Genomic DNA, 13,131 nt, shown 5'->3' on the forward strand with positions numbered 1-13,131 from the left:
GATACCAACCGCGAAAAAAATGAGTTAGAAGCATATCAGGTAAACACTATGACATTAGATAAAAGTTCATGTTGAAACACAAAAGCCAGAAGTGCCACCGATGGTAGAAACGCACCACAACAAGTAATAAAAATCAGACTGGCAGTTGGAAATACACATATTAAGCTGGAGCCTAAATGATGATAAAGATGGAGCTTTTTTAATATCATAGGAAATGAATTCCAAAGTTTAATTAATGAAAATTCAACTGTATCAATTTCGAAGTTAGTACGAACATTCAGAAGCAAAAATTATTCCGATAAGAAAAGCGTCATTTGAGTTCGTGATGCCCTGTATGAGCTTGAATTGCAAAAGATTATGGTCGCTAACTGCCCTATATATGGATACACTGACTTTGAATTTAATCATATTATTAATATTTAGTGTTTTAAGCTCGCTATACAAAGTATATGTAAGAAAATACCGGTTATTCAATGGTAGAATTCTGATAGCTTGGTTCTGAACAAGTTGAAGAGGCGATACATTGGAAATGTGTGTAAGCCCCCAAGAAGTATTGCAATATTTTAGATGGCTATGAATGAAAGCATAGTAGAGTGATTAAAGTGCGCAAGTTAAAGAAACGACGAGCTTTTAGTAATACTGTAATTCCAGATGAAGTCGTTTTCTGTAAGGCCTGTATACGCTGGTCATATTTCAAACAAGATCTAGAGCTATGCCAAGAAAGGCACATTGATCAGTTGGATAGATAGGATGATACTTAATAAAGAGAGGACAAATGTCGTCTTCATCAGGCGAAGTTGGATAAAGGAAGAATATTGAGACCAGTGGCTTAGCAAATCAGGAGGCGCTGAAGACGGTCGGAGCGGAAACGAAGAAAAAAAGAAATAAGTGCGTTAGCCATTTTGATAGGGTCACATAATATGGACCCCTCGTGATTTATAGTTATAGCATTACTTGAGCTCATATCAAGGAAAGCATTCATCAGGGACCATTGTTTTTTGTTATCCGAATCATTGATTACGATTTCGTTTTCGTAGTGGTTATTTCCAGAGGCATGAAATAGTATGTTTAACGTGTTACTGTACTGTTTATCGCGCTTTTTGAGACGAATGTTTAAAGGCTGCTTCTTTTACCTTCCTTATATAGGTTCTCCTTGTCTAGCCTAACCAGCAATCTCTGAGTCAGCCAGGGATATTGAGGTGATGCATAATTTTTCCGGCATCGTACAGACGTAGAAGTTGACTCTTGACGTTTAGTGATAATGTTGCTGAATTCAGTATATGCAAACTGAGCATAAAATAATGAAGGGATACTTCTCCAATCTGAGTTTCTTATTAAGTGGATAAACTTAGAAATCGTCTTAACAAAGGAGCTATTGGTAATGCGTGGACTGCTGTCTAAGAGGAGGAGTACGGCGAAATTAGCAATGATACAAACCTTAAGAATAAATGCTGATGGAGGTGAAAGAAGGTTGGTTAAAATGTGGTTATTCAGAGTTCCTGAATATTTTGTAGGATATTGAGTCGAGATGTCAAGCGGAGATTCAGTCGCGTGCCCTTGATAACAATTAACATACGGACTTGATGGGGGAGATGTTGCTTCTAACAAATTCATGTAAATATCTCCCATGAGAACAATACAAATTTTCTTTCGAAACGATGTCAAGAATATTATTTTCGTTCAAAAAATAAGCAGGTATGGATGAGTGGGAGATTTGTAAATGGGGCCAAGTAAAGTATTTCTATCATCAATAACAGACAACGTGGTCGACCTCAATCCAAACTGACTGGGTCATCGACACTCATGTTGAGATATGGCCTCGGGTTATATCTTATTCCTGGGAGAATAAAGATGGCTGAACCGCCATGAGGAGAAGAAACACGGTGATTATATTCAGGAGTGTAAGCAGAAAAGCAGTGCAGGTTACGGTCGGAATCACACAGCCAGGTCTCCGAGACGCAGATAATCGAAGAGGTGAAGACACGATGATAAGAGCAGTAGAAATTCAGGAAAGTGTTTACAAAGACTGCGTGCATTAAAATGAACAGCAGAATGATAAGAGCTATTAAAAATGGGATTAATTTTTTTAACACTAAAGTAGAACCTGGTGAGCTACATAAACAGCAATAAATCTAAACCTAACAAAACACGCACAAATCGGATTTGCTGCTGATCCCGCAAACGTCGCATGTAGTAGTTTGTCTAGCCTTTATCACAGAGTCGTAGGTCTACAAAAATTCCCAACCTTTTTTTCAGTTTCAAGGCTTTACTAAACATTATAGAACACGGTACCAGCGCAAAGTGTGTGTGTGAAAAACTTTATTTCAGGGAGGAAGCTTGAGGTAGCCGGAGCAACCTCTCGCAATCTCTAGGTGGGCTCCTCATTACAGGAGCCCATTGGCGACCGCCGCGACTCGGGCGCGGTGGACCAGGGCCTTCTGGCTTGCTAGGTCCGAGCAGCCGAGCAGGGCTGCCTCCCAGTCCTCCCGGGTGGGGTTGGGTTTGGGGGCGAGGTTCGGGGTTGACTGGCATGCCCACACCATGTGAAAGATGTCCGAAGACTTATCCGCACAGTGTGCGCATTCTCCTGTACAGGCAGGATCAAAGTGTTTTAAAACTGCCGGGCACAGCAGCGTTTTGGTGTAAAGGCGGAGGAGTGTGCGTTCCTCCACCTTTGTGAGGCCCTTACAAGGCTTGTGATAAATTGCATGGCCGAATTGGAATAATTCAGTAATTTCTCGAAAAGTGAGGGCCGGATTGGGTTCGGGATCCGTATCCAAAGGGTCTGAAGGCGTTGCCCGGAGAGTGAGTGCGCGGGCGGCGGCGTCTGCCGTTTCATTGCCTTCGAGGCCCATATGAGCTGGAGCCCCTACAGTCGTTCGAGACGCGGGGGCCCCGAGGTAGTTACTGTTTTGAAGGATGCGATGCGCAAAGAGAGGAATTTACCCCTGTTTAATATTTGTGCAGGCCCCTCTCGAGTCGGTGACGATCACTCGCGACTCCTGGTCTGCGGCGGCTAACGCGATGGCAACTTCTTCCGCATGTGTTATGTCTTGAGCTCGGAACGTTAGGCCATTCACCACGATTTTTTGGTGGACGACTGCGGCCGTGTACCACCCCCATGGTGAGGGCCTGAGGCGTCCACGTAGAAGATGCCATGTTTGTTCCCATAGTGACGGGCCAGTGCCTCCGCCCGCGCAAGGCGCCTGCCACTGTGGTCGTCACGTGTCATGTTGGCCGGAAGAGGGCGGACGTGCAGGGCGTATCTCCAGATTTCAGGAATGCGTACGCGCTCTTCCGTAAGTGTTGGGTGGTGGATGTGTAGTCGGGCTAATAGGCGGCGACCCGACGGCGTTTTTGAAAGCCTTGTGTATTGATTTGTCAAGTGCGCCTCCCGGAGCTCCGCGAATGTGCTAACCATCCCCAGGCCCATGAGACGCTGGTTGGATGTGGTGATCGGGAGATCGAGGGCACGCTTGTACATCTTTCTGAGAATCGCTAAGAGGGCGTTCTCATCAAACTTGCGCAGGTGGAGGTAAGGAGTCGAGTAGAGGACTCGACTGGTCACGAATGCATGCGCCAGCCGCAAAGTGTCTCTGTACCGTAACCCCCCGCGTTTGTTGGAAACCCGGCGGACCATCCGGCCCACCTGGTCCCCCACCTTGCGCAGTTTTGCTAGTGTGGTATCAGCCCGTCGATGTTTGTGGATAAGGAGACCAAGTACTCTAATCTCATCGTGTTCGGGTATCGGGCCGCTGGCCAGAGATAGTTCCATTTTGGTGGCGCACTGAAGCGACGCGCGAATGTGCACAAATTCGGATTTGGACGGTGAGCACTGAAGGCCGCAGCGGCGGGCGTAAGCGTCCACGATCTCCGCCGCTTGCTGCAGGTTGGCCTCAATGTCTCCAACCGATCCGTGTTTGGCCCAGATGGTTATGTCGTCGGCGTACAGCGCGTGCTGGATACCTTCGACCTTCACCAGCTGAGCCGGGAGTTTCATCATGGCCAGATTGAAAAGTAATGGCGAGAGGACCGCACCCTGTGGGGTTCCTCTCGTTCCCAGTTTATATGGGCCGTGTTCTTCGTCTTGTATTCGGATGAAACTTCGTCGATCCGAGAGAAATTGCTTGATGTACTGGAACGTGTTATGTCCACAGTTCGTTTGGGAGAGATGTTGCAGGATGATTTCGTGTGTAACATTGTCGAAAGCCCCCTTCAAGTCAAGGGCGAGTACTGCCTTATCGTTGAAGGGATATTCGACAGGGTTGAGAATTTCTCGGTCGAGTTGAAGCAGAACATCTTGAGCGGACCTCTGCGGGCGGAAACCGAACATGGTGTCTGCGAATGTATGTTCGTTTTCCAGAAACCCAGACAGCCTATCCCGCACCATGGTCTCCATCAGCTTTCCCGCGCAAGACGTGAGGGAGATGGGGCGGAGGTTGTCTGTGTTTATGGCTTTGCCGGCTTTCGGAATGAAAGTTACCAGGGCGGTCTTCCATTCAATTGGTAGAGGTGCCTCACCAAGCCAGATCGAGTTGATGAAAGCGAGGAGGGTTTTGTAGGCGGGATCGGGAAGATTAGCAAGCATTTTCACAGTTATCTTGTCCCTGCCCGGTGCCGTTCCTCGTTTCATTTTAGCTAGGGCCGCCTTGAGGTCATGCAACTGGAATGGTTGATCCAGATTCGCGTTCTCTGAACCTGCATACGAGAACGCGGGTCCTCCGGGGTCCTGCTTAGTGCAAAGATACTGGTCGCGCAGTTTGCATGCTAATTTTGATGTATTTCCATCGAAGCTATAAATAGCTCGTTGGAGATGTTTTTGTGTCTCGGCGCGGGTTTGAGTCGGGTCAATTAGGGCGCGGAAAAGGCGCCACGTGCTCCGGCTCGACATTTGTCTGGCCGCCGTGTTGCAGCGGTCTACCCAGTTCGAGTCGGCGAGTTGGGCCGCGTACTCTGCCGCTCGCTGGCTGAGCTCGGCGATACGAATTTTGAGCTTTCTGTTACGTTTTTGGCGGCGCCATCTGTGGACGAGGCTGTGCCGCGCCTCCCAGAGGTGCAGAAGGTGGTTGTCCACCTCCGGAGTGGCCTCCGAGAGCTGAATTTGTTTCCACCGAACGAAGGTGTGTAACCTATCCTTGTGCCCACGCGTGGTAGCCTTGTTCGTGGATAGACGCCGAATTGATGTAGTTTTGCCGGAACTTATTCCAGTCTGGAAGCCGAGCTTGTGCGTGGGGTCTTGCCTATGGTTTAGTCCTTACGGTGGTATTGATAAGGCAGTGGTCACTACCGAGGGTTTCCTCGGTGTTGATCCATTCTGCGTGTACAATGTTTTTGGTAAAGGTGAGATCCGGACATGTATCCCGGGTCACGGAATTACCCAGCCGCGTTGGATATGCAGGGTCAGTGTGAAGAGTCAGGCCCAGCGTGGACGCGAGTTCCGCTAGCTTGCGTCCCCGCTTCTCTTCACGCACGTATCCCCATAGTGTACTGTGGGCGTTGAAATCGCCCACAATCACCAGGGGGTCCCTGCCCGCAGCCTTTAGAGCGCGGCTAAAGAGTGCTGCGAACGTTACATTTTTGAGTTTGGGGGAACAGTATATGCTGAGTACGTGGAGTGGTGCATCTTGTTTCTTGAGCGGGAGAAGTGTCACCATCGCATAGGAATATTCTGTGTAAAGTTCCAAGTCAACTAGATTAGCCGTATAATTTTTATGCACGCAGACGCAGGAAGAGGGGTCCTGCTGAAAGGGGATGTAATTTGTGAGGGTGACGCCACTCCCTGGCTCCTGGAGGGCAACCACCGCGGGAAGAGAATCGAAAGTTGAAAGGTAAAGTCGGAGATCCGCCCTCTTTGTGCGAGAACGGAAGCCCCGACAGTTCCACTGGACAATTTGTACGGGGATGGCCGAATTGGTTTTTGGGGACCGCCTGATCTTAGGGCTGCTCGCCATGGTCATTTGGATTGAGGAGGGGTTGTACTGACACTGCTCCGGAGCCAACACTCGCAGGAAGGGGGGTATCCTCCATACCAGAGAGTGAGCAGTTGTCGTCGTCGGCTACCTCGAGGGTGCGTCTAGAAGTTTTGTGAGGGCGGCCGTGTAAGGGATCGCCGGGCCTGCGCGAGGAGCGCAAGGAATTCGCAATTTGTTGGGCAATCATCGCTGGGATTGTCTCTTGCAATTTGGAGATGGCGTTTACCATCATTGAAATTTGATTTTCTAGAGCGGCGAATCGGGCCTCTGTGGCCCCGAGGCGGGCCTCGAATGCGGCCTCCAAACTTGTTACCGCCTTCGGTACCACGAGCTCACTCTCCATTACCTCAGCCGCGGGAGGCGAGGGGGGAGAAAAAGACTGGTTGATTTTAGATTCCAATTCGTTAATTTCCTTTAGCAGCATCTCATTTTGGGCCCTGAGTGCTGCTATTTGATCTTGCTCGGCGCTATGCGCCCTTGGAAAGGGAGTGGAAAAGGGGGAGAGAGAAGCAGCCCCACCCGAACAGCTCACCTGGTGGCCATTTTTTACTGCGTTGACCCAGGCCCTGGTATCACCGCGCGTTTCTGTAGACTGTTTCGCCAGTCCGCCGTGTGGTGGCGACACCTTGGATGGTTGTTTTGCAGCACCTCCGGTAGGTGTGTTCTCGGTGTTGGAGATTTCCTGGCCATGCTGATCGCCGGGAGGCCCAAGATAGCGGCTTTTCTTCTTGGACGCCGTTTTTTTCTTTTTCGTCTTGGGTGTGCGGAATTTTGCTGCACAGTCACGAGAGTTGGTGGCATGGGAGCCACCGCACAGAGAACACCGGGGAACACAGTTGTGAGGAGCCCGCACGCCCTCCACTAGCGGAGCTTGGAATCCGCAGAGTCCACAGGTGTTCGATCGCAGGTTTGGACACGCATCCGCACGATGCCCGACGACCCCACACTGGCCGCACGCCGGGATAGTTTTGTAGTAGTTTCTCACAGAGACGACCATGTTGTCATAATGTACGTAACGGGGCTTCTCCTTACCCGCGAAAGTGATGCGTGCTTTGTTGGATGTCCCGAACTTCCGGATTTCCAGGATGGTGCCGGCGCGCCAGCACACTCGGTCTTTAAGGGTTTCCGTGGTGTCCGAGTTACGGACCACGATCCCGCCGTGGCACATGTTGCCGCCGTCTTGTCTTAGGTAACCCCGAAGCGGGATCGACCCATTGTCGGAATTTACTGCGAAGTCCCTGATAAGCTGGCCGGCCGCCTCGATGTCCGGGGTATGCACAATGATGAGGTTTTGCTCTCGTGAGGGTAGAACGGAGATGGCGCGGGCCCGTTTCAACCCGAGGTACGCTGAAGTGGCAGTGCCGTAGCCGGTTTCTGTGAACGCCTCGTGAAGAGAAACGCTTTCTCTGGGCTTTATAACTATGACGTAGTCTTCAGGTGTCGGTTTGGGCATTGGACGCGGCTTCCACTTCGAGAACGCCTTGTCCTTGCTTCCCGTGGCGCGCGTCGCGGGAGCGTTCACGTTTCCGACCGACGAACCGGCGGCCGGGGCGGCGCCGAACGCCGCCATCTGGGCTTTGTCTTGAGAGCGGCGTGCAGCCGCTTGAAGCAAAGGTTGACTCCGAATTTTGGGAGTAACCGTCGAGTTTGAATCTCCGGTGGTGGGCACCGAGGTCCACAACATCGCCTCAGTGTCGTAGCCGCGCAGTTCTTGCGCGGAAGTCGCCATCTTGTCCTCGGAGGGCCAATTCCACCAGGCCAGGCGTTGGCGACGCCGTTAGGCTTGACGACGGCGCCGACGTGGTCGGTCGAAAAACGGCCGTAAATTTAGAGAAAATCGGCCTACCTGGATGAATTCGGAGTCCAGGTGTTCCGCTTCGTTTTCCGGCTCGTTTGACGCCAGTTTTGCCGGGGTAGAATGATTTGGGACGTGGCCCCAGCCGAAAATCGGCGGAGCCGAAGAGACACACGTCTGCTCATGTCGCGCGCTCGCAGCGCCCCCTGCCTTCACAAACACTGGCTTACTATTTGTAGCGCAGAAGCCAATTTCACTTGTTTGCTCCCGGGCCTTGAGGGCTTTACGACTGAATTCAGATTTCAGAGTGCGGGAATGAAATCGGGCAATCAAGTGCTTGGTATCAAAATTAGTAAAGACTCAGTGAACAATCTCGATGTCTGTTGCACAGGGAGTATATGACAATTTTTGTTGCAATAGACTGAAGCATATTCAAGCAGTCTTCCCCTTGAGTGACAGGAACGCCCTTGATTTCTATCATTTTTACGGGAGTACGTCACGATTTCAGGAAGTCGTTTCTCCAGGGAATCACTGCGGACGCTCAGGGTTTTCTTGGCTACTTTTAAATCCTCATTTTCTTTTTCTACGGATTCAAAGTTTCATTCAGTAGGGTGAAGCTCTTTCAACTCAGCATCCTTCTTAAATCCGCTGATCAGTCGCCAGACTTCTCCGGATGAAGCGATCAGATTTAGGTGCATCTACTAAATTGATTCCGCCTAAAGAACAAAACATAATTGTGCATTCTGAAAAGAAAACCGCCACATGGGATGTGAAACGTCACATTTGAGTCGAGGTCAAATGTTTGAAGCTTTACCACATGCAATAGGTAGTGCATCTATATGTCTAGTGTCCTGAATTTTAAGAATAAATGGTTAATGGACAGTGATCAGGCGGGTGCAGTAGCAGCAGCTCTCAGACGCCGCAGTGTTCGAGTGAGAGAGGACCGGCTTCAGCGTAGGGCAGATCCCGCTAAGTGAACCCGACCCAGACCGAGAGCCGCCGCCATTTATTTCGGGACACCGTAGTTCGTCGCGCGTTGAATTAGCGGCGTTGGGAGGCTTCTCTGGCGGTTTCCAGAGAATTAACGGTCATCTGTGCTGGTCCGCCGCCGCCGCCCAGCAGGGGCACAAGCTTTGGAATGCCGACAAACGGCGCGTTACGCAGCGAAACGCAAACACTTGAAAGATAACAAATCTTCCATGCTAGCCACAACGCCACACTACACGCAATATACATCTCAGGCACAACAAACAAAGCGCGCTTATTGCTTTCCTGAAATCACGAGCAGGTCAAGTGTTAAGTTCATCAAGGGAACGATGCTCTTACCTCTCTCCCGAGATCTCGAAGCATTTCATTGTTCTAGCCTATGCGTCTCCTCGATAATAATTAGCCAGGTGGTGGTAAAGAATGAGGAGCCGTTGAGGAAGCCTGTTCACACTTTTCTGTTGCATAGAGGCACGTTCCTTGCATAGTGTCCTTGCAGTCCTCGCGTAGAGGCACGTTCATTATAGGTCACAATCACCGCTCATTTCACTCTTCGATTTTCGAAAACAATGACGTTTCCTTTCATGCACATCTAAATCGTTTTTGCATGCGAACCATCACCCCATCATATTCTGAACATCCGGAAACCTTTCCTACCGGTCACTGCTTGCCGGATCTCTTTTCAGCCATTAAGCGTGACGGAGATCCTCTACGGCCTCTACCTACCACCGTTCTAATTTTACTACCTTAGTTTATAGCCCGATTCCATTGTGTGCTCTCTAACCTCGGCCAACGTCTAACCTCTGGTGCCACATAGCCTGGATTGGTTTAGAACGTTAAACACACACAGAAACCAATCTAACATCCGGTACTGCCCACCTCCTCCCTCCAGAAACATCCCCCCGTCAGAAGCTGACTCAGTAGTGCAAAAGATAAGCAACGGTGAAATCATATTCAAAGACTGAAAGCGACCAATACACCAGCGGATTGCATCACCAACGTTAACGCAGATTTATCGCATCACTTGGTATACTTTTGGAAATTATTTCGCACACACAAGAAGGAACGTGCAAAGGGACACAAAAAGGCGCAGACTTCAATTGGACTTTATTGTGACGGCAAGAAATATATATGCTTTCACAATCAAGATGATCCTTCAGACGTTAAAAATAGAAACCTTCAATGCCACACATGCCGAAAACCTAAGGCTATTTCGTCATATCAGTTCCCAATTTAAGAATTCCACTTCTTTATCCAGTAAAGGTACTCATGGCGCACTCACGCAGCCAGGGCCGTAACTAACAAATTGCTTCGCCTCGACAGTTTTTCGTGTAGCTGATTCCTGTGCGAGTAAGGCAGCCCCAGCAAAATACGGCAACCGTTAAAGATGGGACCGTACCATTCGCACGGACTACAATGATCTGCCATGAGCCCATTGCTATCATGCACGACCTCGCGATAATATACGGCCAGGGGCTCATTTATGCATCTGCCAGTTTGGCCAATACAGCATTTCTCGGATGATAATGGCACCAGGTACAGTAAGCCTTCTTTGTAGTTTACAAACTACTTATAATGATTGTTAGTGGTTTGCAGTCTCATGGTTTATTGGGCAGCTCTTTCTGCACAGTTTTGCAAGTTTTGCGCGGAGATATGACTTGGAGTGAGATTTAATCTTTTTTTCGCAATAGAATCCAGTTGAAGTTTGTGCCTCTCTGCCCCTTTTCATGACCTCACTTATGTGCGCGCAATTATTTCCATTGGTATGCAGTACCAACTTGGTCAAAATGAAGCGCTTCTCACTTAGTATGATCGCCTCTACTTTTTGTTTAATTCATTTTCTCGTGCTCTCAGTATCGGGTGCCAGAAAGAAAGCAGCGCAACGAAAGACTCGTGAAAGGTCCTTGCTCTATGTGGAATTTTAAACATTCGGGATCTCGAATTTCTACAGAACTTTGCTTGGCCTAAGCATTACACGTCGGTCCCTGAGCAAATGTGCCGAAAGTTGATTGCAGTCGATTACGTATGTGAGAGATGTTCCATAGACTCCTTGCAGAAGACAAAGCCGCAATTGTATGTATGATTTAGGATTCTCAATTATGGTAATTAGCAGAGTAGTGCGAGGGACACCATCGGAAACCCTAAAAAATGCAGTGGTGGTGTAACAGAAACAGACGTTAAATACTTTTCGCTGCAGGAGACTGGCCGTGGAATGCCCGTGGACTTCGTTGCGACAACTCTTCTCGCCCTGACCGGTACTGCCAGCATTTCGAGCCTCGCTGTTGATGCCTCCTTTGCGGCACACAGGTGCGGTGCAAGCTTCAAGCGGATGCTGGCTAACCCTTCGGGTCCGTCCGAGCTTTCCGTACGTTCTACCAGCCACGAGTACCGACGCAAATCAAACTTGGCCTTCGAGGCGCTTGTGGCAAACAACACTGTGAAGAAACTGAGCGTCGAGAATTTCAGTCTAGGGCCAATGGATGCGAAGGCTCTCTCTAAACTCTTGGCCAGAAGCGCCACCATTGAGGACGTCAGCTGTGCCACGTCCCATTGGCTCGTGAGAAAAAACTGGAAAACTAAGGTGAGTTTTGGCGGCAGCATTGAAGCGTACTAGGGATAATCAACGCGCCCTCAAAAAACAGGCATCTAAGGTTGCGACGTATCTAATATTTTGCTCTACGTATTTCCCCAGGGGACAGTTAGCCTGAAACGATGTTTTATATACTAAAACGCATAGATTCTGTTACAATGCAACTGTCAACAGTCTTGTCGCCTAATATTTCTGATCAGCCGATGACGTGTCACTAATAGAAAGCATCTTTACTAACCCGCGCAAGAGCTAGATCAGATGTGGAGTTTATCGGCACCTCTTAATTGTCCCCTTTTCATCTTCTCCTACGTCACTTCGTGCTTAAGGTACACCTGGAGTAAGCTAGTTACCATGCCTTTCCTTCCTATACAACCTGCCACCCGAGCAAGCTTTTTCTCTTACTATCAAAGCAGCCTCAGCCTGTGACACGCGTGATACTTCACACTCTCACAATTCTGGAATTTTTACCAAATTTTTTTCAGGTTCCATTTCAAAAAATTCAGGTGAATATTTCCCGGAAAACGCGGCCGACTTGAGGGCAAAACTTTCCCAAACAATGCAAAATTTGGCGTTCCAACTGTACACAACACAAAAAAACACTTGGGACTACTGCATTTGCTTTGAATGCTGCCGCCTCGGATGATTGTCACGATTTTTTTTACAGAAATACAGGTATCAGGGAAATGTTTTCGCATGGACTTAAGTACCTTGTGCACCGCCTTGCCAGGTCGCGTCCAGAAAGCGTTCGTGCTCTGTTATAAAGCAACTGCTGCTTCCGTGTAGGCTTGAACGATGGCATACAATGCGGGTATTACAAACGGACGCGTCACTCATAGCCCAGAAATCTGCCAGAACATATATCGTCTGGCGGCTCGCATCCCACAGCCCATTCGAATTGAGTGGGTCCCACGTGACCTCCTGAGTTCACAAAGATCTGCACATTCTGAAGCCTGCCTGGCGACCCAACCCTCATCAATGCCTGGGTTCCTCAGCATTAATGATGCTGCTTTCCTTCTCACAAGGAACATATCCTGCGCCGTACACCTACTTGCCGCGGTCATGCAGAGGAGGTTGCGCTTCGGAGGATCCTGGTTGAGGTTGCCCTCACTCCTGTCGTCACTCGCACGTGGCCTCAATTTCGACACTACTGTCCCCGCCCAGGTTGCCCTGTCGGCAGTTGTTAAAATACTGAGGCAAATATTCACCACTCGTTGTGGGTTTGCCCGCGGCTGCAGCCAACGAGAATTTGGCATCCATGGATGCAGCGTGCCTCCCACCGATCAAACCGTCCTCGGAACTGTCCTTGGCCGCAGTGGCCATATCACCGCTCCCTGCTCGCCTTCATACATCGGGACCAACCTTCTCTCACTCATTTAACATCCCCTTTTCTTTTATTTTATCTTAACTCTCTTTATGCTTTGAGGCAAAAGCAAAGTTGTAACAAAAAACAAAATTCGGAAGTTTTCTGCAACAATTTTGAACATTTCTAAACTTTAAGGGACGGACAAGGGATAAGTCGATGCTTAAAAGTTCACGTTGGCAGGGTCGAAATAAGAACCAATTCAGTGCCTTATTTCTTCAGATAAAAAAAAGAAAACTCCGATAAAAAGGGGGTGCAAGCAAAATTGTAAAACTAATGGCATTGTTAACAGGCCGACCTGAGTATTCGGGAAGGATACCACCCTATTTTTATCAGTACACACCCTGACTGCTAAGAATAGCTGGCCCCAATAGCTGTAAACAAGTGTGCTGCAAGAACTTCTCAGCTTCCTGCTAAGGCATGCAGGAAG

General features: G+C 49.1%; 2 protein-coding genes across 3 annotated transcripts in view; one reads left to right on the forward strand and one right to left on the reverse strand.

The window, feature by feature from the left end:
• The window catches only part of LOC144130187 (uncharacterized), a 69,807-nt gene that overhangs the window by 21,210 nt on the left and 35,466 nt on the right, over nucleotides 1-13,131 (forward strand). For both annotated transcript variants that reach the window (XM_077664180.1, XM_077664181.1), the window contains one exon: nucleotides 10,949-11,332. In XM_077664180.1, the coding sequence (XP_077520306.1) occupies nucleotides 10,949-11,332 (384 nt within the window). The remainder of the gene's footprint in view (nucleotides 1-10,948; nucleotides 11,333-13,131) is intronic.
• Nucleotides 5,935-7,701, reverse strand: LOC144127672 (uncharacterized). The gene has a single exon (XM_077660611.1). The coding sequence runs from the start codon at nucleotides 7,699-7,701 to the stop codon at nucleotides 5,935-5,937; it is 1,767 nt and encodes a 588-aa protein (XP_077516737.1).

The sequence above is a fragment of the Amblyomma americanum genome, chromosome 4 (genome assembly GCF_052857255.1).
Source record: "Amblyomma americanum isolate KBUSLIRL-KWMA chromosome 4, ASM5285725v1, whole genome shotgun sequence".
NCBI lineage: Eukaryota > Metazoa > Arthropoda > Arachnida > Ixodida > Ixodidae > Amblyomma > Amblyomma americanum.

Bases quoted from the DNA above. Each gene is read 5' to 3' on its own strand.
- LOC144127672 (XM_077660611.1), bottom strand. From the start codon at position 7,701: ATGGCGACTTCCGCGCAAGAACTGCGCGGCTACGACACTGAGGCGATG.